This window comes from Heteronotia binoei, chromosome 3 (assembly GCF_032191835.1).
Source record: "Heteronotia binoei isolate CCM8104 ecotype False Entrance Well chromosome 3, APGP_CSIRO_Hbin_v1, whole genome shotgun sequence".
Classification (NCBI taxonomy): Eukaryota; Metazoa; Chordata; class Lepidosauria; order Squamata; family Gekkonidae; genus Heteronotia; species Heteronotia binoei.
The window spans coordinates 170,661,382-170,686,151 of record NC_083225.1 but is presented as its reverse complement, the minus strand read 5'-3'; the positions used below and the strand labels follow the sequence as shown (position 1 = coordinate 170,686,151).

General features: G+C 42.9%; 1 protein-coding gene across 2 annotated transcripts; it reads right to left on the bottom strand.

Annotated features, from left to right (window-relative positions):
- Positions 1-1,613: 1,613 nt before the first annotated feature.
- On the bottom strand, positions 1,614-24,770 carry DCUN1D5 (defective in cullin neddylation 1 domain containing 5). 2 transcript variants are annotated; one of them, XM_060234884.1, is made up of 8 exons: positions 24,322-24,770; positions 16,346-16,437; positions 13,057-13,127; positions 9,394-9,485; positions 5,398-5,506; positions 5,211-5,315; positions 3,327-3,429; positions 1,614-1,931 (listed from the first exon to the last, which is right to left on the bottom strand). In XM_060234884.1, the coding sequence occupies exons 1-8, from the start codon at positions 24,396-24,398 to the stop codon at positions 1,876-1,878; spliced, it is 705 nt and encodes a 234-aa protein (XP_060090867.1). In that variant the 5' UTR covers positions 24,399-24,770; the 3' UTR covers positions 1,614-1,875. The 2 variants fall into 2 exon arrangements, with proteins under 2 accessions (XP_060090867.1, XP_060090868.1); XM_060234885.1 differs by having other exon boundaries at positions 3,327-3,426; positions 24,322-24,686.

The window sequence follows — 24,770 nt, the reverse complement described above, 5'->3', positions numbered from 1 at the left end:
ACTTGCAACCCAACTCTACACATCAGAAGTGAGATCAAGTCCAACAAGACTTATTCAGCCTTTGGGAGATTTCCAAGAAAGTGGCATGACATGACAGAGAACAAATATGAGCTGGTAGTTTTTCTGTCCATCCACAAGAAAAACTGGTAGTTCAACCAAATATGTTCACATGAGGCTGTTTCCCCAAGTTTCAAAAATTACAATTGGGCAAATCCAAGGCAGCATGAGGTGTTACGTAACAGCAGGAAGTCTGGATGTGGTTCTTCATCCCCTCCTCATCCTTGCACTGTCTTTTTCTTTTGCAGAAAAAAAATCCAGTGTTTGGTTATTCTCTATCAGATGACTCAAAAGGTAATCTTTGATTAACTTGATCAGGCACCTGGATAGCAGGTTAAAGGGGAGGAGGGGATCCAGACCTTTTCTATTAAGTACCAGAAACAGATATTGGAACAAAACACCAAAATGATGACCAAAACACAATCCCCCCTCCAAACAATAGGTTATCTTGTCTTATCTGTGCCTAATTAGAGCACACCAACACATTTATTAACCTGAGGCAAATACTACCACTACTTTATTCTGGTAAGCTTTGGGGATATCACCACATATTACAAGGACGATCCAGGTTCGCTAAAGAGCTATGGCTGATTGCAACAGTGAACTTAGTTGAAGGTGTCTATCAGATGCCAGTTTATTTCCTGAATCTCTGCCCACCTGTTAACTGGTTATTATTGTTCACATGGTTAATTGATTTGCATATTGCATACCATATTGGGCATAGCTGTGTTCGGCCAAAGAAGTGAGGCAATTTTAATTTTTATCCAAGCAGCATTTGAGTGTATGGCACTTGATGGTGCTCAAGTATTCAAATATAGAGCCAGTTCAACACTTTGGATTTCTACACTTGTTCATTTAAGTCAACAACCACACAAACACACAGAGAATTCCTCTCTCATGCTTTTGATAGGCACCCATCTACCACATGAAGGAAGTGCAGCTACCTCCATGTTGTGATGCAACCAGCTTATCAAGTAACACAGTTACCCAGATCTGGAGACCTGGAAGGAAAGATGGTCATGCTGTGAATGTTTTCAGTCCAGTGTACGTTAAAGGGGCCTACATTTATCTTAAGTATTCCTAGGGTCATTTTAAGTATTACAAACCGTTTACAGTTTTAAAAAAACAACACAATTTAATGACTGTTCTAAGAACTTGCAGTTGCTTTATCATAGATATCATCTTAGTTAAAGGTAAGCTGGACTGAAGGTAGGCCATCTTTGGCGGTGTGCTAGAAAGGTTCCAATCGAAGTCCCATACCAACGAGAACTAAATTAAAATTAAGGCCATGCCTTCCTTGCGAAGTGGCAGCCTATGGCACAAATGAGGCTGAGCATCAGTAAAACACCACCCAAAGCCTAACATTAACAATCATTCTTCCTAAAGACAGTTGTTCCATTTGCAAAACTACCATACCTGAACCATATCCTACTACACTTTTCAAAACACAGCTCCGGGATTCAAAACACCCCCGACAGGGAACTTCCAATGCAGCTTACAATGTTTTGGTTTTGAGAGAACAGAAATTACACTCTTAACTCAAGGGACGTCCTTCATTTTTGAGACTGTTAAAAATCTGAATGTTTATTGTTCTGAAATGATTGAAACTTAAGACAAAAAAAAAAAATTCCCAACGTTCAGTCTCAGAAGAGGTGTGGTTCAATGCCTGTTTCACATGGAACAAGGCTTCCTTTAAAAATAAAAGGAAAAAAATGGCTATAAAGTTCAAAAGGATGTGGATGCATGGTTTTTGACTCAGTTTTTTTTTGAAGAGGTGGGCATTGCAAGAGCCAGCATTTTTTTCCAGAACTTTTTTCGCTATGATGTTTGGCGAACCTTTTGCCACTCCACAAATTCATCGAGAAGAACAGGCCCTGAAAAAAAGAGCAATACCGTTTGCATATTGTGGTGTAATGGGTTAATTAATTAGAGCTTTTCAGACGTCTATAATTAACTACAATTGGAAGGGTTAACTAAAGGCTTGGACTGCACCATGGGGCCACTGACAGGAACATCATCTCTCCCTCCCACAGATTTCGTTCACTCCAGCAGTCAATGTTGACCCCCAGAATAAGGATTCCTGGGGCGCAGGGGCAATGTGGGCAAACAGCTCAATAAAGGGGTAAGAGAAAGACTTCTGCTGGGAGAGAATCTGCATCCACAGGCACCTTCTGTTGACAGATTACGGGATCAAGGCCAGCGTAATTACTAACTAATTGGTCCATGCATTCCACTCCAACCCAGGTTTTCAGAAATCATGTTGAGGACAAAATAGGCACAAGTTCTTGAAGCAAACATTTACAGAAGTCATCACAACTCTTTAAGACACAGGACAGGAGTCACAACAGTTGGCTACATTAGTTGATTCAACCGCATCTGCATTCTCCTTCACTGGACCTGCAAGTTGCAAGTACTGCTTACAAAATATAGATGTTTTACTACAGTTTAAATATACACTCAAAGGGAACCTGTTGTGTTGAGCTGAACAGGTTTTTTTTTTAAATCCCTTGCCAATAAAAGTTTCTCTGATTCATTCCTTGTTTCATCCTTCAGAGGATGGAATAAACGACCATACATAGACATTTAAAATGAAAGTTATGCCTGCAGGGAAGAGTCTTCTGAATAAACAGGAATTTAACTTTTTGTGGGTTGTGACAAGATGATCTTGGTAAACTAACTTCCTAGATGACAGCTGGACACTTCAGCTCACCAAACTATCTGGTCATGAGAATCATTACCCATCACATCTCAGATGCCAGAAACACAGGTTCAAAAGTAAACACAGCCTTGAAACTCAAGGTACAGTCCCGGAAATGTCACTATCTTTGCTTGCAGTCTAATTCAAAAGCCTGTGCAGGACAAATTTATGATAGGCACCATGTCAAGTACTCTGGTACGTTGAAAAGTAGTAGAGGTTATCTATAGGGATGGGCATGGTCCAGAAAAATGGTGGTCCATGGAGATTCGTGGGATTTACGGACCCCTGGATCATGAACCTCCACGTTTAATGGACCAGGTCATTGGTCCATTAAATACTGGATCTGTTCGGTCCATGATGCTGCATGGCTTACAAAGCCATTTAAAGGGAATGCATTCCCTTTAAATGGATTTTGCAAAGCTGAGCATGGAAGTGGATGAAGTCGCTGCCTGGCCTTCAATATCTTGTTGTGTGGCTTTGCAAAAGCATTTTCTTTCTGGAGCACTATTTCTCCCTACATTCTTCAAAACAAAACAGAACGCAGCATTTTGATTAAAATGGGAATACTTACATGCCCCATCTTCATCGTAGTTGCTAAGATCTGCGTGGACAGTTCGGCTGAATTCTAACACATTGTACCACTGATCTTTGTTAATAACTCTGTATTTTGACTGCTATGAGGGGGAAAAAAGCCCAAGAAATCGCTCAGTAACAAAAGTGACATATACAAGAACATAAATACAAATCGTTTTTCTTAAAAAGATTACCAGTATCCAGAAAGTGTTGCTGAGGATTTAGTAGACTATGTAAATGGGATTTAATCTGTCCTGAATATCAGAAGATTAATTTTGGTATGACAGGAAGGAACAACAGTCAGCAAGGGACAAAGGCGGAATTTTTATTTAGTTCATTTATACCCCCCTTTCCCCCCCAAAAAGGAGTCCCGTGGCGCAGAGTGTTAAAGTTGCAGTATTGCAGTCTGAGCTCCCTGCTCACGACCTGAGTTTGATCCCCAGTGGAAGCTGGGTTTTCAGGTAGCCGGCTCGAGGTTGACTCAGCCTTCCTTCCTTCCGAGGACAGTAAAGTGAGTACCCAGCTTGCTGGAGGGAAAACATAGATGACTGGGGAAGGCAATGGCAAACCACCCCGTTAAAAGTCTGCCATGAAAACGTTGTGAAAGCAACATCACCCCAAAGTCGAAAACGACTGGTGCTTGCACAGGGGATCTTTCCTTCCCTTCCTTTCCCCCCCCAAAGTGACTTATAACACTCCTCTTTTTCTGAACAAGCAGAAGAAAGAAAAATGGTAGTGAATGACAACATGGAACGTTGCCCCCTAGTTCTATAGAAGAAAAGTCTGGAACATATGTCAGACCTCACAGAGCCCCTTAGTGTGCTGAGTGGACGAGTGGCCACAAGAGCACTGGCTCCACTCCATCTCCATGTGATCACTCAAACATTGGCAAAGGTGCACAAGATGCACCCACACAAACTCTCCCTCCCCACGATCAGCAACGCTTGGAAAGCAGCAGCACTGATTATGACGAAGGAGATTTTGCTTGGCAGCTTCCCCCAAGCAGTCACACCTTGCAGATGACCAGGCAATCAGAAAGAGGCGGGGGGTGGAGCCAGTGGGCTCACATGGGCTCTCCCTCCCTGCATGTTCAGTGAATGCAAGGAGCTGTCATCTGTACTGAGCTAGTCACCGGGCTCATTTAAGACCAATAAGAAACTGGGTCCAATAGCATATCAGACTCCAACAAGAGGTTCAGGATATGAGCTTTTAAGAATCAAAGGTCTTTTCAATCAGACACCTGCAGTATCTGAGTCTTTTTCCTAGGCAGAAGGTGGGAGGGGTGATGTAAAGGATGCAAAGGTATACCATGCATACTGTGATTAGCTCGATTAGAGCAGAGTGGAAATGCTCGAGGGAAGAAAATTAGCATATGCAGTGAGGTAAGAATCCTACGTCCCTATACAGACCCTGCCCCCATCCACTGTTGTCCTGAACTTGTGAATTAACTAAAATTCAGCAATCTCACTTCATAACTGAATAATTTCCAGTGAACCTAAGAGAAGCCATGTTGGATCAGGTCAATGGCCCATCCAGACCAACACTGTGTCACACAGTGGCTAAAAAACCAAGTGCCACATCAGGAGATCCACCAGTGGGGCTAGAAGCCCTCCCACTTTGCTCTCCCCCGCAAACACCAAGAATACAGAGACATCACTGCCCGACAGAGAGTTCCAACAATATGCTGTAGCTAATAGCAACTGATGGACCTCTGCTCCATATGCTTATCCAATCCCCTCTTGAAAATCCTAAACCAAGTTACACCCTTCTCAATCCACTGAAATCAATGGGCTTAAAAGGGTGTTAACACTATGGATTACTGTTGTTTACAAAGCAGATTAAAGTAAAGCCTGAGCTGGGTAGTTTTAAAAAATGAACGTACCTCTAAGTATTGGTAAAATACTGAAAACAGTGGCCACGTTCTTCCTAGTAGAAGAGCTAGCATAGACTTTGCAGTATCAATATCAAGACTTCTCTGGTCCTTATCCTAAAAGCAAAAGGCAAGACTGAGAACCTGCAACAAATGGCTTCTTGAGGCCACTTGGCTCCTAAGGGGTGGATCCACTTACCCTTGCAAAATCAAACGCGTATCTGTAGATATTCTTAAACGTTGAAATGTCATTCAATTGTGAGCGCAAAAAATCAAATTTACTTTGCAGTCTCTCTGTGCAGTCACATCTAAAATGAAAGGTGACAATAACTATATGGGAAATTCAATTTCCTTCTAAAAATTCAGCATAACGGCATCTACTACCAGGGACAGATATGCTTCTCAAGGACAAATACTAGGTCATACTCCCAGCTTGTTACGCAAACAACATTGCTGTGATTTGCTGGTATCTTCAACTTCTGACCAGGTTTTAGTCTGAAATGAATTTGTAAATCCTTATGAATTGTGCATTAACACTTCCAGACACGCTTCAACATTTATGACAATAGGCTTGCTAGAAGCAAAACAGTAAGCATATAATAGATAGATAGATAGATAGATAAATTTATTGTCATTGTTCTCAAGAAAATGAGAGCAACGAAATGAGGTGCTCTTCCACAAACATACCCACACATCAACACCCACAAAAGGACATATACACAGACCATTTAAATGCATCTAAAAACACATAACCATTCATAACCCTGCATTTAGCTTAACCACGGCACTTGGATAGAAGCTGCCCTTGAATCTATTTGTCTTTGCCTTCAACACTCTATATCGCCTACCTGACGGTAAAATCTCAAATAGCGAGTGGCTCGGATGTGAAGGGTCCCTTAAGATCATTTGTATCTTCCTTCTACATCCCTTATCATACAGAGCCACCAATGAGGGGAGAGAACATCCACAAATCTTCTGTGCTCTCACCATCACTCTTTGGAGCACCCTTCTCTCTGCTTCCGTGCAGCTCCCAAACCACACGCAGAGGCAATAAGATAAAATGCTCTCAATGGAACTACGATAAAAGGCAACCAGCAGACTCCCTGACAGTTGTTGTGATCTTAAGAGTCTTAAATAGTATAGTCGTTGCTGGGCCTACATAGTGATGCCATGGGACTCCCTCTCTTAGGGGACCTCTGTTTTTAATCCCTGTACGCTTGCACATCTTAGCATGGATCTAACAATGAAAAATGGAGTCCGGATCAAACTGCTATCAAAATGACAGTGAGTCATGCTGAGAGCATGCAAAAAACATGAAGCAATTCCTTCATGGATCATTCGAAAGCTGTATCTGGTGGGAGTCAACCAAAGGGCCTTTCCCTCAAGGACTGAAAGGGTTCCCCCTCCCTGATAATCTGGCTTTAACAACCCAAATAGTCAAGGCAATGAGCAACAGGCCAGCCTCAGCCATTTGCTCCTTAACTGCTGGATAGGAAGATTTCTCCCCCTGGTCTATCATGTAAAGTACGCAGCCATCTACTTGCCTGTCTAAACTCTCCATCTCCCTAAAGAAACATTTCTCCTTGATACCATTACCTGTAAGGCAAAAGAAGGAAAACTCCCCTCTACAATGCACATTAAAAAGCCATTTTCAAATTAGCTCATCTCTGGAAAGATGGACTTATCACTCCCCACATTTCAATGTCAAAATACTTCCCCCTCCTCAATCTTAGCAAAAATGTATACAAAGTTATCCCTCAGTTCATCCAATTTGTAGCAGCTTTTGGATCCTGTTTAGATGAGCAGTCAAGATAAGGAAGGTTTTGTCAAGACCACTGACCAAATGCTTCAAGTATACTTAAAAGCAAGCCATTATAGATGGTGATAAATCCTTAGATCAGGGGTGTCAAACATGTGGCCAGAGGGCCGAATCAGACCCCTGGAGGGCTCTTATCAGGTCTCCCAGCAACTGGTTCTTGTCTGCGTCCTTCTCCCTCCCTCTTGCTTCCTTTTGCATTTCAACTTGCTTTACAAGGCCTACTCAATCACACAGAAGCTACAGAGCAAAACCTCTATTTCCTCCATTGGTTGAGGCTCCTCCCCCTCCTGGTCCCCTGGGAAGGGAGAGAAAGACCCAGAGCTTCCTTTGCCCAGTTCCCTGGATCCCATGGGAGAAATACAAAGAAAGCACCCTTTAAGACCAATGAGTGCTAATATTTTAAGCGTGTTTTATTTTAAGTTGTTTTTTGTTTTTGTTTTTTTAAAAATCTTTATTCATGTTTGTGTCCTTTAAAAAGTTTATATCTCTGCTACCTAATCTTAAATCGGTACACACATGGCCTGGCTTAACACGGCCCAGCCTGGCCTGACAAGGTCTCATTCATATCAGATCCGGCCCTCATAACAAATGAGTTCGACACCCCTGCCTTAGATGGTGAAATGTGCTTATGAGCCTACGACAATTTCAAACTTTCAGAAACTTTGCACTGTAACATGCTCTTGGGTATTCTGATCCTTTCTCACTAAATAATCAGAAGCAGGGATTTTCCTACGGCTTCAGCAGAATCCCCTTCCTCCTACAAGAAGGAAATAGCCACTCCCCAACATTCTCTCCATTGCTTCCCCAATATTCTGTATCCTTTCCCCAACATTCCATCACACTCTAAAATGACTAAGATTTAGACCCCAGGCAAGACTTAGCTGAGAGTGGGATTTGGCAAACAGTGGCAAACAGTATGTGATGATACCATTGACTTCTGTGGAACAACACAGACAGACTTTAATCTCTGATTATTAGGAAAGGGAGGAGTATAAGGTTTCTTGATCCAAATGCAAAGATCATCAAGGCAGGTAGCAGATTAAGCTTCACTTCTTCCTGCGGAACCCATTGGCAGAACCCATTATGGAGAAACAGAAAGTACTCTTCAGGACCTGACTGCATTAACAGCAAAACCCACACATAACCCATGACACTCTGCAGTCCAGACACCACCCAAAAGGGTTATATGCTCCCAATAGTTCCCCTTCGTAAGAAAAAGAGAAGCTGATTTTGGGTTCAGACAGAACTCTAAATCAATTTCTACTTGCTCATCCCTTCCCACTCCATCCTAAAGCTTCCTCCAAATAGAATCATCTAGTGTGGCCCTCAGAGGAAAAATCATCATGAAACATGTATTCAGTTTCAGACATTGCAGTTTAAGAAAGATGCTGACAAACTGGAACATGTCAAGGAGGGCAACAAAGATACTGAGGGGTCTAAAAACCAAGTCCTACGAGGAAAGGTTGACAGAGCTGTGTATGCTTAGCTTGGAGAGGAGACAACTGAGATGTGCTGGACTCTTTCTTTAGAGGCTTTCTAGCAGAGGTTAGAAGGCCATCTGATAGCCATGCTGATTCTGTGAACTTAGCAGACCATGGGCAGGAAGGGATGAGTGGTCCTTTCTTACATGTCTAAGGTAGTGCTGATCACCACTTTTGGGTCAGGAAGGAAATTTTTCTCCAGGGCAATCTGGCCAGAGATCCTGGAGGTTTTATTCCTTCCTCTGAGCATGCAGCAGGGGTCACCGGGGGAGTAGAGTGTCAGTATACTCAGAAGCCAAGCAGTTTCTATGCACATGCTGGGAAAGTGAAAGTAACAGAACTGCCAGGTAGATCATCTAAGTGACAGAAGGTGGCTGGTTGCCAGATTGCATCAGCCTGGGCAATGTCAGCATGACTCAGCAGCAAGCTGATTGGTTACCTGGGTGGATAGTTTGTATAACTGTACAAAGACACTTTACTGTGTGTGGGATATGTATGGTGGAGGTGCAGCGGAGCATTCTGTCGGTTTGGAGAGTGGAGGTGTAAATAAATTGTATATAGTGGTTTTAACACTGCTGTGTGCAAGCCTTCATTCTTTGCATCACTAAAGACCACCCTCACTAAGCACAGGCGCATCAACATCGAGATGGGTAGATGTGAATTTCCTGCAATGTGCAGGGAGTTGGGAGTAGATGACCCTTGAGATTCCTTCCAGCTCTATGCTTCTTTGGCAGGCATCCATAGTGAGTGACTATGAAACCTGTTTGAACAGGATGATCCTACAAGCAATTAACTAAGTTACTAGGTAACTAGCAGAAAGAAAAAAAAGAACAGATCTGCCATTTCGTTCACACACCCACATACAAATGCAATTTCAAATATACAAAGTTCTTACTGCAATGAGGTCATCCCCTTCAACCATTCTTCCTTGGTAAAAAATCCCATGTTTTCAGCCTCCAGTTTCCAGGCTAAAACTAACATAATAATCTAAATGGGAGAAGAGAAAAATGGAACACATCAGGAAAAAAAAAAACACTTGATACCTTTTCTATTCAATATTTAGCTCATTCTTGAAATAGCAACTCAAATGCCTTTGGATTTGAGATAAAGATTAATTGAGAAATCATTCAACCCTGGCAGTTTCTCACATACCATTACAGTTTTATGGCTTAATCCCTCCTGTAACTTAAGAAGGGGAGGGAGGGTTTAAACACTGTCACAAACAGTCATTTTTACTGAAGAGAACTTGTTCCAAACTTGGTGATGCTGAAATGAAAGTCTTTATTCTATACTGCAATTTGGCTCCTAAAAGTTATTTGTCTAACATTCTACAGAAAGTATATGATGGAGTATTCAGATCTACCAGGACAGGAGTAAAGAAAGTCGAAAATAAAAAGAGTGTCTGCAATTAACTTTATGACAACACAGGTGTGGGTTTAAAGAACAACAGGATCAGTACTTGTTGGTCATCATGACATACTTATGACATTAAACCAATTCCCCACTAGCCTTGTCCTGGTCTCATGCTCCTCATCTCTGTGAGGCTTCCGTCCAATTTCGCATAAGCTGCCCTGGGGCTGCAACTCACTCTGCCTCTTTTGTGTGGCAAGCAGAAACTGGTTTTTAGAGGATCTTGCTTGCCATGTGAAAGAGGCAGAGCGAGTTGCAGCCCTGGGGCAGCTTGTGTGAAATTGGATGGAAGCACCATGGAGAAGAAGAGTGTGGGACAAGCCTAGTGGGGAATCGGTCTTAATTTATGACAACTAAACATCTGAAAAGACTCATAGGTGCACAGTAATACCATTAGACACAGAAGAAATCTGTAAATTCTGTCTGGGCAATCTGGAATCACATGCACAATGAAATAATCTGTGACTTCTGAGGACAGCTATAAAAGCTGAAGGTCTCTGCTACATGCAGTTTCAACCAAGTTAACTATATCTATATCTCAAACATCCTTCTCATGCACCAAGGAACCCCTCAACAGTTACCGAGAAACACCAATGTATTCTACAGAGAAGATCTGTTGTCACACAGTGACATCTTTCTTGTCTTGACATTCGAACCCAAAGGCACCACATTTTGACATGCTATTACAAAATAGGAACCATCTTGGATTTTAAGACTGCAAATTACAGCTTAGATCCCATGAACAATTTCTTTGCACGCTGGATAGTCTCTTCCATGGAGCACATTACCTCTAGCGCTAGCATTTCTGATAAGCTCAATAAACATTTCAATAAGCTCTTGTGTAAACGTAAGTATTAATGCAAGAGAAAGAGGGTTCCATGGCGGAGATTTAGCTAGCACAATTCAGGAACATGCCTACCAAGGGGGTTAAATGAAAATCTTGATTTATCCTAGCTGAAGTATACATAATTGCTTTTCTCCCACCAGCCATTAGTAAAATTTATGTAAGGAGACAGAGCTTCTCTCTTTTACTGGAAGGAGTACTCGTCTGTGTGTGGAGAGCCAGTTTGGTGTAGTGGTTAAGTGTGCGGACTCTTATCTGGGAGAACTGGGTTTGATTCCCCACTCCTCCACTTGCACCTGCTGGAATGGCCTTGGGTCAGCCATAGCTCTGGCAGAGGTTGTCCTTGAAAGGGCAGCTGCTGTGAGAGCCCTCTCCAGCCCCACCCACCTCACAGGGTGTCTGTTGTGGGGGAGGAAGGTAAAGGAGATTGTAAGCCGCTCTGAGACTCTTCGGAGTGGAGGGCGGGATATAAATCCAATATCTTCTTCTTCTTCTTCTTCTAAAAGTGAGTTCATCTTTTCAGTCTAGGTATGCAGATTCTACTCCTGTTTCCAGATGTACTGCATTTAAAGGTATAGTGCTTAGTGCTGATTAGAACACTGACATTTCCAACATAGTTTACTATTTGTAATTTCAGTATTAACGTCTACTGATGACATATATTCCATAAAGATGTACTTCAAGCAGATTCGCTTCAGTCAGATATGCTTGAAGACATTTTACTCTGCTTTTAAATTCCATTTTAATGGAGACTTAGGTTTATTGCTCTTCCATGGCCTTTAATAGTTTTATGAGTACATCTCCTATTCTCCATGTTCTTTAAATGAGTATATCTCCTATTGTCAGGTAGCAATATTTTAATGTATTTAAGATTACACTATTTATCTAAGATTTCTGTAGATCTGCCTAACTCCTTGTCAGGAATTTTAATATAGATTCTTAATGCAAACTGAAATTTGATTCTGGCTCCTTCCACACCCAACTACATCCCCCTGTAAATACCTCCAATGTTGGTTTTCACTTAGCTATGATTATGTCTGCCTGCAGAAACTGGGGTCATGGTAGTATCGGCACCACGGAGGAGGAAAAGCTACAGAAATATACAACCAACCATGTACCTAAAATTCAATAGAAATATATTTAAATGTCACTAAATCCCCAAATATAACAATTGTCCCCATGTATCACCATAGAACATAATAATGTATCACCATAAAGGATGGTGGATGCCTTTAATGCAGATATGGAAGGTAATTAACAGCAGCTTCTTGTAGATTATATATAAAGATTGGAGGAAGCCTGGATCAATATAGAGGATCGTTCCAATAAATTCTGGCACGACTGGACCAATTGAATTTTGTTAATAATATAAATGGTCCCGAAAAGAAGGATTTCATATCCAAAGTGGTTTCCATAACTGGACCGACCTGCCGTTGGACTATCTGCAAGGATACATATGAAACTTAGGCATTTCTGCCATATGTGGACAGTAGCTGCGACAAACAACTGACATGGCTTTCCTTTTGTATTTTTTTCATTATTATGTTCTATGGTCATACATGGTGACAACTGTTGTTATATTTGAAGATTTAGTGACATCTAAATACATTTCTATTGAATTTTTGGTGCATGGAGAGTTGGTTGTGCATTTCTGCAGAAACTCAGGAGTAGAAGGTAAAGTTTCAAAATGGCCTGCTGGGTGTGGGAGTGTTTAGAAGAAGAAGAATTGCAGATTTATATCCCGCCCTTCTCCCTGAATCAGAGACTCAGAGCGGCTTACAATCTCCTATGTCTTCTCCCCTCACAACAGACACCCTGTGAGGTGGGTGGGGCTGGAGAGGGCTCTCACAGCAGCTGCCCTTTCAAGGACAACCTCTGCCAGAGCTATGGCTGACCCAAGGCCATTCCAGCAGCTGTAAGTGGAGGAGTGGGGAATCAAACCCGGTTCTTCCAGATAAGAGTCCACACACTTAACCACTACACCAAACTGGCTCTCTTAAGCACCTCTTTCCCATTCTCCTCTACAATTATGGTTCTACCCTCATTTTATCTTACAAGGAAGATGCAGAGTTAATATTTCAGCATTTCTTATGTTGTTCCACCCTTGAGCTCAATTTTTAGCAACTGTTTTTTTGAGATTATTAAGTAATGAATCCTTCCATCTAACCCAACATTAAAAAAATTAAAACCAAGGCCTCACGTTTGGTTGTGGAAGACAGAACACAATGGACACAAAAGCAACAGAAAACTGGAATTATGCAACATTTTACTAGATGGCTAGAAATCTCCAGTAGCAAAACTCACGTTTTCAGGTTCAACACCAATATCCTCACAGAATTTCTCCATTCCTTCCGGCCCTACAACTTCATCGTCACCTAAGAAGAAAGCAGGTTGATATATGTATGATGTACATGTCATACTTGTGTCTTTCATTTATGAGCAAAGCAGACTTGGTAGCATACTGCATCAGGACTGCAAGAATATATGACAGCGAAGCTACAAGAAGGGCAGGGGTAGCTGAACCCTCTCCTTCCCTGCTCTCTTCACTCTGTTGTTCTGCAGCTTTTGACAGGGTCCAAGACTCAACTGAGCCACCAAATGAGCTCTTCCAAATGCACTAGGCCAACAAACATGAAACCAAACCCTTACTGAGGCAAAGCATTAGAGGATATCTCACACAACACCCCTTGAATCAGGGGTCCCCAACCTTTTTGAGCCTGTGGGCGTATTTGACAAAACATGCTGATATTCTTGATGCAATTAATTATCTGTGCTTGTGGTAACTTTGGAAGGTCTTTAGGTACTTCCAGTCTCTGGATTAAAGTGGTGAAAAGGAAAATAGAGCAAATAGGATTTAATTACTACTTATTATGTGTTTCTAGATTAACTTTTAAGTGTTTTGGTTACTTGTTTTTATGTATCCAGGCTGTTGTGTTCAATGTTCCCTCTAAGCTGTGGAGTTTTGTGAGCAAAAATTCTACTTTGTGAGCTACTGGCATTAAAGTTGTGAGCTACTGCATAAATTAATGTGCTCTGGGGCCATTTTTCCTGAGCTGAGACAAAAACGTGTGAGCTGGAAGCTAGAAGAAGATGATATTGGATTTATATCCCGCCCTCCACTCCGAAGAGTCTCAGAGCGGCTCACAATCTCCTTTACCTTCCTCCCCCACAACAGACACCCTGTGAGGTGGGTGGGGCTGGAGAGGGCTCTCCCAGCAGCTGCCCTTTCAAGGACAACCTCTGCCAGAGCTATGGCTGACCCAAGGCCATGCTAGCAGGTGCAAGTGGAGGAGTGGGGAATCAAACCCGGTTCTCCCAGATAAGAGTCCGCACACTTAACCACTACACCAAACTGGCTCTCCAAAAAAAATTGTGAGCTAGTTCACACTAACTCGGCTTAGAGGGAACACTGTTTGTGTTGTATGTCTCATCTTGTTATATTTATTTTGAAAAAAAATCAATAAATTGTTTAAAACCAGGGTTTTTTTGGGGGGTGGGGACAGAATTGGTGAATAATCAGGACATTTACCTTGCCTCTGTTTACTAGTGATTGTGTATAACAGTGACATGATGTTCTCTCAGGAGGTGGCTGATGTTCAGAAGTTTCGAACACACAGTAAACTCAGGTGATGCTCTGAGGCAGGGGTCCCCAACAATCTGCCTGTGGACACCATGGCACCAACTAATACCTTTTCTCATGCTTGCCAAGCATTTTAAGAATGTGGGTAGATCCAGTGCTGCTTTTGCCCAGCAGGACTTCTGACTGACTGTTGGCGATTTGGTCGGCTGGGCAAATCTTTTAAATGTTATTTTAACAGCACCTGCCACCACGGCACAAGGATCTACACTGCTACTGAGGTTAAGCTGTGGCAGGCTCTGCTTTCTGTGGCGGCCAATTGATGGCAGTTCTTTTTGTTGCTGCATGCACCATGCCATATCAGAATTCCAATTATACCCATCGTTACCCCCAAGAGCCTGATTCTAGGAACCTCTACTCTGAATGAAGTCTTCTTTACTTCTGTCTTATTCATGGCATTTCATAATCCTGATTACAGAACTGTGATAAACTACAAACAGATGCATTTGTCTTAAATGCAGACAAAGTCATGGCTTAAAACTGCAGTTAAGGGGCTGGAACAGGTTTCAGGACTACTGACATCCTCTTCCCCTTCACTAGAGCGAGTTCTTTCCTTCTGTCTTTTTTACTTTTAAGGAAAGTGTCAGCAATTTTGTGTCTTTTAACTGTAATTGAGGCAGGAGGATGGAATGCTTTGGGGGGAAAGGGTTTATATAGCCCACTTCTGATCTCTTTGTTGCATTCAGCAGAGCCCCTGTATTACATCTGCATTGGCCCAAACTCTTATTTCCTTTTAGAAAGGATTCTTCCCCTTAACCATGGTGTTGTTGTTATTTTTTTTTAAAGAAAAGGTATTTCCATGTGCAATTTGTATAGAATGCTGACTGGATACGAAGTTATTTTAATTCTTGCATTTTCATTTTAAATAAAATTGCAGCTTTGGAAGCAATTTATTATTTGCATATTTAACACTGAAGACATGTGCAAAGGAACTAATCTGAAATTAGATCTAAAGAATAATCTTGTATTTTAGTCTTCTGATTTAAGGAAGACCCTGCATCTCTTGAACAGTTACTAAAATGCCACTGAATGTCTCCGGTTTATACAGGCACATATGTACATAGAGCTCTACGGCTGACATTAGCTGTACCAAGTATTTTATCATACAAATCTGTGCAGTATAGATTGCCAGCAAACACAAACTTAGACAGGAAAATACAGCACAGCATACTTGAATGCAGAAAAAAAAAACCCAGGATACTCTTAGCTGTGTTGCCATTTTCTTAAGTTTTGGAGAATGATGGAAATGAATCCTTCTGCACACACAAGAATACTGAATACTGGAAACAGTTCCAAGGAAGGCAACATTAGGGAATCCATCCTTTGATCAACCTTTTTTTTGCTTGGTGGTAGATAATTACAGGCACTGATTCCCATTGTTGCTTCCTTTGGGATTCCAGTTAGCAAAGAACAGCACAAGGATGCGACAGACTGGCTAAGTAACTACTGACAAGGTTGCCTGGCAAACCTAAAATTAGATTTTAGAATTTGGATACTATAGCTAACCACATTATGCTCAAGTACTTTAACTGCACTGCATAACATAGCCCCCAATCTTTTGGATCCTGCAGTCACCTTTGAACCTCTGACACAGTGTGGTGGGCACAGCTACAAAATGGTTTCCTCAGGAGGTGGAACCAGCCACAAAATGGCTGATGTGGCTTACCTTCAGTTATATAGTGAAGATCATTGTACTGTGGAGTCAGCTGCTGCCAAAGAACCATTTTTAGCCATCTGCGCAGCCAATCGCAAACCTTGGTGAGCAAAAGCCCCACCTGCCTCTGCCTACTTTCTAAAAAAACTTGGTACCAGGAAGCAGCTGATGGGCACCATGGTGCCCAGAGTCACCACACTGGGAACCCCGAGGTTAACATGCCTAAAAAATATTTAAATTGTATATTATGCCTAATTAACTGTATCCAAAAGAGGAATTTAAAACCAGCATCAGTTTCATACCTGCATATTCATAAAACCAGGCCAGGCACTTCTTGCTTGAAAAATGGTCCTCCCCACTTATCACTTTACCAGAAGCTTGCGACCTGCAATAGCTTGCAAAAATACAAGGAGACAGTCAATAAGGTTACTGTCAAATTTCCCAGGTGTAATTCCCTGTAATGAGCTATTAAAAGACATAAAGCACTTAAAAAAAAAAGGGCAAAAGGGTTTGCTCAAAATGAATGCATCGTGTTTGATCTTATTCTTTCCCACAAGTTTTACAAGGGAGTAAATAATACCCTTTATGAGTACCAAACTGAGAACATTGTTCTTCGTAACTGTATTGGCTCGGAAATTCAAAAGGACAATGCACATTACCCAAACAGCAATGCAGCAGGTCAAGAACTCACTTTCCTTCTCAGAGCCATGTTTTTCAAGTTTAAGCGGACAACATGTTTATGCCTACACATATTTAGATACAGCATGCTTTAATTCAGAAAATGTAAGACCTCATAAACTGCCCTTGATAGGAAATACAATAAATAACGCTCTTTCACAGGTTACTTAATTTTTTTAAATGGCCTTTTAAGACAAATATTTAGAATCACAGAGTTGAAAGGGGACATACAGGCCATCTAGGTCAACCCCCTGCTTAATGCAGAATCAGCCTAGAGCAGGGCTGGCCCAACTTGCTTAGCATAAGAGTCACATAGTTTAGTTTATTTGATTTATATCCCTCCCTCTCCACCGAAGCAGGCTATAGAATAAATAGAATAAACATCAGGGCAGATAGAATAAATAGAATGTCAGATGTTTGAGAGCTGCAAGACGTGAACAAATATTACACACATCTTTATTAAAACTCTTAATACTTTCTTTGCACAGAAAAATTCATATGTATGAACATCACAACACAACCATGCTAGAAGGAGAATTTTTTTTAAAAAAAACTGGGAATAACAGTTCCCATAAGACCAGCATAGGGAAAGGTTAGGGAATTATTTTTTGGCACCAGTGGGAGAAGGAAACATACATGCACCATATAAATCACTGGCCACCATTTGCATCATTATGCATCTCTCTTTGCCTTGATGCCAAGGTTAGTAAATACAGCTCCTACGAGAGCTATGAAACTAAGGGGGAACCCTGTACAGCCCTCTTTAATTCTGTCCCTTCTTCCAGTGGCTCCCTCAGTTCTTGCACTCTCTTTCCCTGCTCTAGGTCTCCAGGTGACCTCTGTGGTGGTGGAAAAGAGCTTTCAAGCCTATTTCCCCCTCCCTCCCCACTTCACACATAGCAGAAATAGTCACCTACCTATTGGCACTCAGAGGCTGACTGAGGTCCCAATGCTAAGTACTCTTACTTGAGAGTAAGCCTGCAGTAAGTTTATTCTTGACCTCCAGGAGCTGCACAATATGTGTGAAAGAAAATATGCATGTGGCTCCAAAACTGCAATTTGCCCACTCCTGGCCTATAATAGAAAAAACTAGGCTCACAGCTAATTACTGCAAAAAAATAAAATGATTTATACACAGTAAACATGAAAAGCTAAACCACACCAACTGAACGTTCAGAGATGCCAGCTATGCACATTTGACTAAAAAAAATCAGTGTGACTGTATCGCTAGAAATATAGTTCCCATTTACTGTGTTTGCACCAGATGAAGCATTTGGGGAAATGTACTGCTTACCGGTTCACCGTTGTACTAGTTTTCAACTTGGGGACAAAAATATTGGAATGCATCATCTGTTATAAAGAACTGTGTACCCAGTCACAATTGACTCCATGCAAGCGAAGAGCGACTGCTCTTTAAATCACAGGGAAATTCGCTTCTTGCCAGTGGAGTAGCACGATGGAATGACTTTTGGTTCAGGACAACACTGTGATTTTGCAACATTTTTGTGCATGCAAATTGTTAGTGTGGTTTAGTTTTTCATATTTACTGTGTATAAATCATTTTTTTTTTTGCAGTAATTAGCCGTGTGCCTAGTGCTTTTTCTATTTCCGGTCATAAATACAGCTTCCTCTTGTGTTTGTCCACTCCTGGCCTACAGCATCTTTGACAAGTGTTTGCCCAGCTGCTGCTCGAAGACTGCCAGTAAGGGGGAGCTCACCACCTCCCTAGACAGCCAGTTCCATTGGCCAAACTACTTTTAACTGTGAAAAAAAGTTCTAAATATCCAGCTGGTATCTTTCTGCCTGTAATCTGAACCCATTTTTGCAAGTCCCATCCTCAGCTGCCAATAGGAACAACTCCCTGCCCTTCCACGTTCCAAATACTTACAGACAGCACTCATGGCTGCCCTCAACCTCCTCTTCTCCAGACTAAACTTTCCCAAGTCTCTCAGCCATTCCTTGTAGGGTTTCATCTACAAGCATAATCTAATCAGGTATGACAATGAATATCTGGGCCCACTGGATACGTATATATCAGGATCTGTACCCACATACAGGAGACCCGTGGTGCAGAGTGGTAAAGCTGCAGTACTGCAGTCCAAACTCTTTGCTCATGACCTGAGTTCGATCCCGGTGGAAGTTAAGTTCAGGTAGTCGGCTCAAGGTTTACTTAGCCTTCCATCCTTCTGAGGTCGGTAAAATGAGTACTCAGCTTGCTGGGGGGGGGGGGAGTGTAGATGACTGGGGAAGGCAATGGCAAACCACCCTGTAAAAAGTCTGCCTTGAAAACATCGTGATGCGACGTCACCCCAGAGTCGTAAACGACTAGTGCTTGCCTTTTACCTTTTCTACCCACATACTGTTACGCACAAAAAGCACATACAAACACTTGAATCAGGGCCATAAATATTAAACTGATAGCACAATAAATGACATAGAGTGATACACAGCCAAAAGAGAAAGGTCTGCAGTTGAACAAATGTGTCATTTCCTGTTATTTTCAAACCTGATGGCATATTTATTCACAGGTACAAAACACCAATCCTTGTGGAATACTCAATATATATTCTCACTGACAGTTAAAATCCAACATACTGTTGTTCTGGGCCCAGTATACTTTAGGGAATGTTTTTGCTGTTATGGACTCTCCCGCCCTTTCACGAGGACCTTCTGAGCGGCCACATGTTTGGGGTTTACAGAGCAGACCACTGTTTACAGCCCCAATTTCATAGAATTCTCTCTGCCATACAAAAAATACCATACTCTATTAAAGTAAGCAGATCTGCTTGTTTGGCTTGGCGGAGGTTTGGCTACTGGCGATACATTAATGCCGGTTTTATACTACTTTCTTTAAACCTGATTGCTTTAATTATATTTTGTGATACTATTGATTGTATAATTCCATTTGCAGGCTGCCTGAACGCATGCCTGAAGAGTACAGTATGTAGCAGGTAAGTAAAATAAAATTCCAATCAGAGCAGGGGTCCCCAGCGTGGTACCCACTTACATCTTTCCTGGTGCTCACCAGGTGTTTTTAGAAAGCAGGCAGGGCCAGGTGGAGTTTTCTGCCCATTAAGTCCACTGGAGAGCTGATTGGCTGTACAATTGCTTCAGCAACAGCTGCCACCACAGCACATGGATCTTGAAGGGCTGTCATATAGAGGATGGTGCAGAATTGTTTTCTGTGGCCCCAGAAAGTAGGACCAGAACCAATGGGTTGAAATTAAATCAGAAGAGTTTCTGGCTCAACATTAGGAAGAACTTTTGCCAGAGTGATCCCTCAGTGGAATGGGCTTCCTCGGGAGGTGGTGGACTCTCCTTCCTTGGAGGTTTTTAAACAGAGGCTAGATCTGACAGCAATGCTGATCCTGTGAATTTAGGGGAAGGTGTTTGTTAATTTCCTGCATTGTGCAGGGGGTAGGACTAGATGACCCTGGAGGTCCCTTCCAACTCTCTGAGTCTCTGATTCTCTGTATTAGTGTGTATGCAAGAAAATACTTTTAAATATACATTCATTTCTAAATGTATCCTGTTAAACAGAGCTTCAGCTTGAAATGTTGAAGAGTTATTGTTAGAGTTATGCATAACTTCACTCCCTGACATTTTTGCACCAAACACCCTTTGTTAAACATCATGATGGTGTCTGTATTCTTGCAAAAGGTATGGGACACCGGAATCAAAACATGACCTTAATTAAGTAAATTTATTCAGAATTCCCTTGCAAATTCAAGGTGACTTCTTCATATCTAAGTTTAGGATTTCAGCTTTAGAAACTTCTCAACTCCTAATGACAGCTCAGAACTAGGGATTTTAGAAAGGTCATGTAACAATGAAACCCATGTCTATCAGTTACATTTAAAAGTTTCATGGTAAACTGCAAGTCTAGATCCTGGGTGACTCTGAACACTCACACATCCTAGGTAAAACATCTACTTTAATGTAAGGAGAGCAGCTGAACATCTACAACTGCACAACAGAGAGGAACCTATGAATCTGATATTTAAAGTATGAACAATTGGGAAGTCTATGTACATATTCCTTTGCTCTCTGATTGCTCCATGTAAACCAACAACGATTGCACCTAATACAGAGCACAAGAATACTATTATTACTACTAATGACTTGTGATTTTGGTATGACTGGGTTAAGACTGCAGATGGGCCTTTTGTCTCGTATCATCTCTGGAAACTCCTGTCTGATTGCCTCACTGCTGCAGGCTATGCAGTTATGACCTGCCCCTATCCTCCCAGCCTTAATGCCTCCATGCTGAAAAATTCTGCCCCATATAGCAAGCCAAGGAGAAGTGGACAGTGGAAACGGGAGAAGAGAGACAGTGGAATCTTTCTCCGGGCTGTAAGGGCATTTTAGAGAAGATGTTTCTTTTGAGTTGCAACCTGGCAACCCCGGCTGTCTTTCACTGCAGCATTCCCTCTGGCCCTAAACATAGGTGCTGCTGTTTCTAACCTACAATGTTAATAGAAGAGGCAAAGCTCTTCCATTATATTGCTTCAGTGACTCCTGTGCCATTGTTAAGTGAGTTTTTCCCCCTCCTTACTGCTGCGGCGTTAGAATTAGATTGTCAGGGGGGTTTGTGAGACAATGGGCTAAAACAATGGTTTATATAAAACACCACTTGCCAATTTGTGTAAGCACTGACTCATTTTTGCAGGTGTGTATAAATTATTTAGCTTCTTCTGCAATGAGGGTTCCAGCCGAAGAGGCTTTCACCAGCATCATCCTCTCTGACCCTGTGAAAGACGCAGGCTCTTACAACACATGGAACAGAACACTCTTTTCAGAACCTGACTGACATGACAACATGGGCACCAAAATGAAAGCTCTGTGTAAGCAAACTATGAAGGGCATGCTTATCAATCTAGACCGACGGGTAAGAAGTCCGTCTACCTAGAGATGAGCTACTCCAGCATCATCATCATCATCAATGGAGCAGAAGTTGATTCAGCGGAAAAATAGCCTATAGGCTCTAAATCAAGGTTTCTCAACGCAGTGTGGGATACGAATGTAATCCTATGCTCGCTTACCTGAGAATAAAGCACCAATTTATATCATAGGGCAGAGGTGGCCAAACTGTGGCTTGGGAGCCACATGTTGCTCTTTCACACACATTGTGTGGCTCTTGAAGCCCCCACCACCCTGTTGGCCGGCTTGGAGAAGGCATTTCCATCTTTAAATCACTTTGCCAAGCCAAGCCAGCCAGCAGCTTGGAGACTGCATTTAAAGTTGCTTTCTTTCCATCTCTCCCTCCCCCCAATCTATTTGTCTGCCTGTCTTACTTCCATCTGTCTTGAGGCTCTCAAACATCTGACGTTCATGTCTTGTGGCTCTGAGACATATGACATTTATTCTACATGGCTCCTATGTTCAGCCAATTTGGCCACCCCTGTTATAGGGCCTCACTTCTAAGTAGATATGGATAGGATTGTGCAGGAAGTGTACCGTAAAAGCACAACCATACAGCAAGATTTTAAGGATTTCTTTCAATGGAGGTTTTCAAGATTAGACAGGGATAGCCCCAGTTGTATACATGCTATGCCCCCCCTTTGTAAAATTGCTGTTCTGAGATTCTAAGGGAGCTTCCCCATAATATCAATGGTATGGTAGAACATGCACACCTTGATCATAAATGCTTTGTTGAAAACACAGCCTCTATTTTAAGTTGAGCAGAGATTGAAAGCCCAGTGGCATTTGCCCTGGCCAACTTATTTAAGCCAAAATGAGGCCAAATCTACACTCCTCCAACACAGAGGCTGCATCAGAGTTCTCCCTTGACTTCCATCTCAGCTACCTTTGCCTATCTGCTGGTGTCTTCAACTTTAAGCCAGAAGCGGAGATGTAAAAGACGACAGAAACTAGGTTGCTGTTTGGACAGAAGCACAAATTGAAAAGATCCTTCTCCAGATCTTAGTTCACACAGGAAAAATTGGTTCAGGATATGACAGGGGATGTGCTATTGGGATGGAGCGCAATTCTAGAGGCTAATGAGAAATCATTTGGCCTGGCAGGTACGTCTTCCTGGAGCAAAGTATTATCATATACAAGATACTTATAAGACAAGCAGATGGATGACAGAGTATCCCATAGAAATAGTCTCTTGGGACAGGAATTTCCTTCATATTACACTAAAAACACCCTATACACTCTATTCTGAACAAGTAGTGATGTATCTTTTTGGAAGGGGGAAGGTGAGACTTGTGGGAAGTTTGGAAGCCAAGCACTTCAGAAGAGTTGTCAAGTCCTGGTACCATGCAACTGAACAAGAGGAGCCAAAGTGGCCAGGTGGATCAGAGGCATAAATCCAAGCACCTTGAGAAGTCACGATCTGTAGACTGCAGAGACAAAGGAAGTGTTGCCAGGCCGTACTAAATATGGGCAACCATCCGTTTTTCTCACTAGGCATCTCTTAGTACAAAACCACATCCCTCCTTTGAATCATCACTAGAAGCTGACAAAACCCCACTGGCAACAGTGACCTAATGGCAACCCATTTCTGGGTATTATTTTCACAACACCCTCAACACGTGCGGTTTCACAGAGCAAGGACTGTGGCTCACTGATAGGGCAACTGCTTTGCATGAAGGTCTCAGGTTCAATTCCTGGCATCTTCAGTTAAAAAAGATCAGAGCAGGTGGTGCAAGAAGCCTCAGTTTGAGAGCCTGGGCAGCCACTGCAAGGTAGAGCAAACAACCTTAACCTTGACAGACCAACAGTCTGGCTTAATATATGGCAGCTTTGTGTGTTCATTAGGAGCATCACAGTGTATGTGTGTGTGGGTGTGTGTTGGGGAGGGAGGCAATGTCTTGCACAAAGAAAATCTCCAGCATCAAGGATCAGATAGCAGGCAAAGACCTCCCATTGTAGCGCCACTGCCAGCCAGAGAAGGAACCTGGGGGGGAACTAGATGCTTGCCCCTTGTAGAAAAATTGCGGGGAAATAAAATATACATATATACATGTTGTATATATTTGTATATACAAATATACATGTTGGATCAGGTCAATGGCCCATCCAGTCCAACACTCCTCAGTGTCACACAGTGGCAAAAAAACCCAAGTGCCATTAGGAGGTCGACCAGTGCGGCCAGAATACTAGAAGCCCTCCCACTGTGTCCCCCCAAGAACCAAGAATATAGAGCATCACCACCCCAGACAGAGTTCCAACAATAAGCTGTGGCTAATAGCCACGGATGGACCTCTGCTCCATATGTTTATCCAATCCCTTCTTGTAGCCGCCGCCACCTCCTGTGGCAGTGAATTCCGAAATCATTTTGAATACAAAATGATTTTTAAAAGAAAAGGCAGAATGCACATAAACCCTATTACAATATTTCAGTTTGGGACAGGATAGGAGGCCAAGAGCCGGCAGAGGTGGGTACTGCTGCTTAAGGTGCACGAGAAAAGGAAGGGGAGGTGAGCGGGGGGAGAAGGGAAGCGTATTCTCCTCCTTCTCCCCCCCCCCCCCTTAAACCGAGGCTTCCTTTCCCTCTCGGAGGAGAGCCCCAGAAAGCATCATGGAGGCAGGCAGCGAGCCGCGCCAGGGTGCCTTAATCCCCGCCCCCGGCCAGAGCTGGGCCGGCCGGTACCTGCTGATCTTGCATTTCTTGAGGCCCGTCTCGTCGCCCGCCTGCCCCGAAGATTTGCGCTTCTTCTTCACGGGCATTTCGCCGGTTCGAGGAGAGGAGCCGCCGGCCGGCCGGGCCCCCTCACGCCAGCAGTCCCGAGAGCGCCTCCTCCTGCCTCGTCCTCCCAGCTGCTGCCGCGGCGGCCTTGTGGGGAAGCGGAGGCTGCCGTCCCGCTCGCTTCGGCCCTTCCAGGCAGGGCAGGGGGCGCGAAGGGGCGGGTGTGTCGAGACCGGGCAGCGGCGACGCCGGCAAGGAACAGACAAGGAGAGGCGAGCGCCTTGCGCCGTCCTCAAGCGAGGAGGTGGGAGCAGGAAGTGACAGCGGCGTGCCTGGGCCAGCCCCCGAGGCGGGTCTGGGCGTGGCCACGCTAGCCCCGCCCGTCACGGGGCGGAGCTAATAGAGGGGCGGGG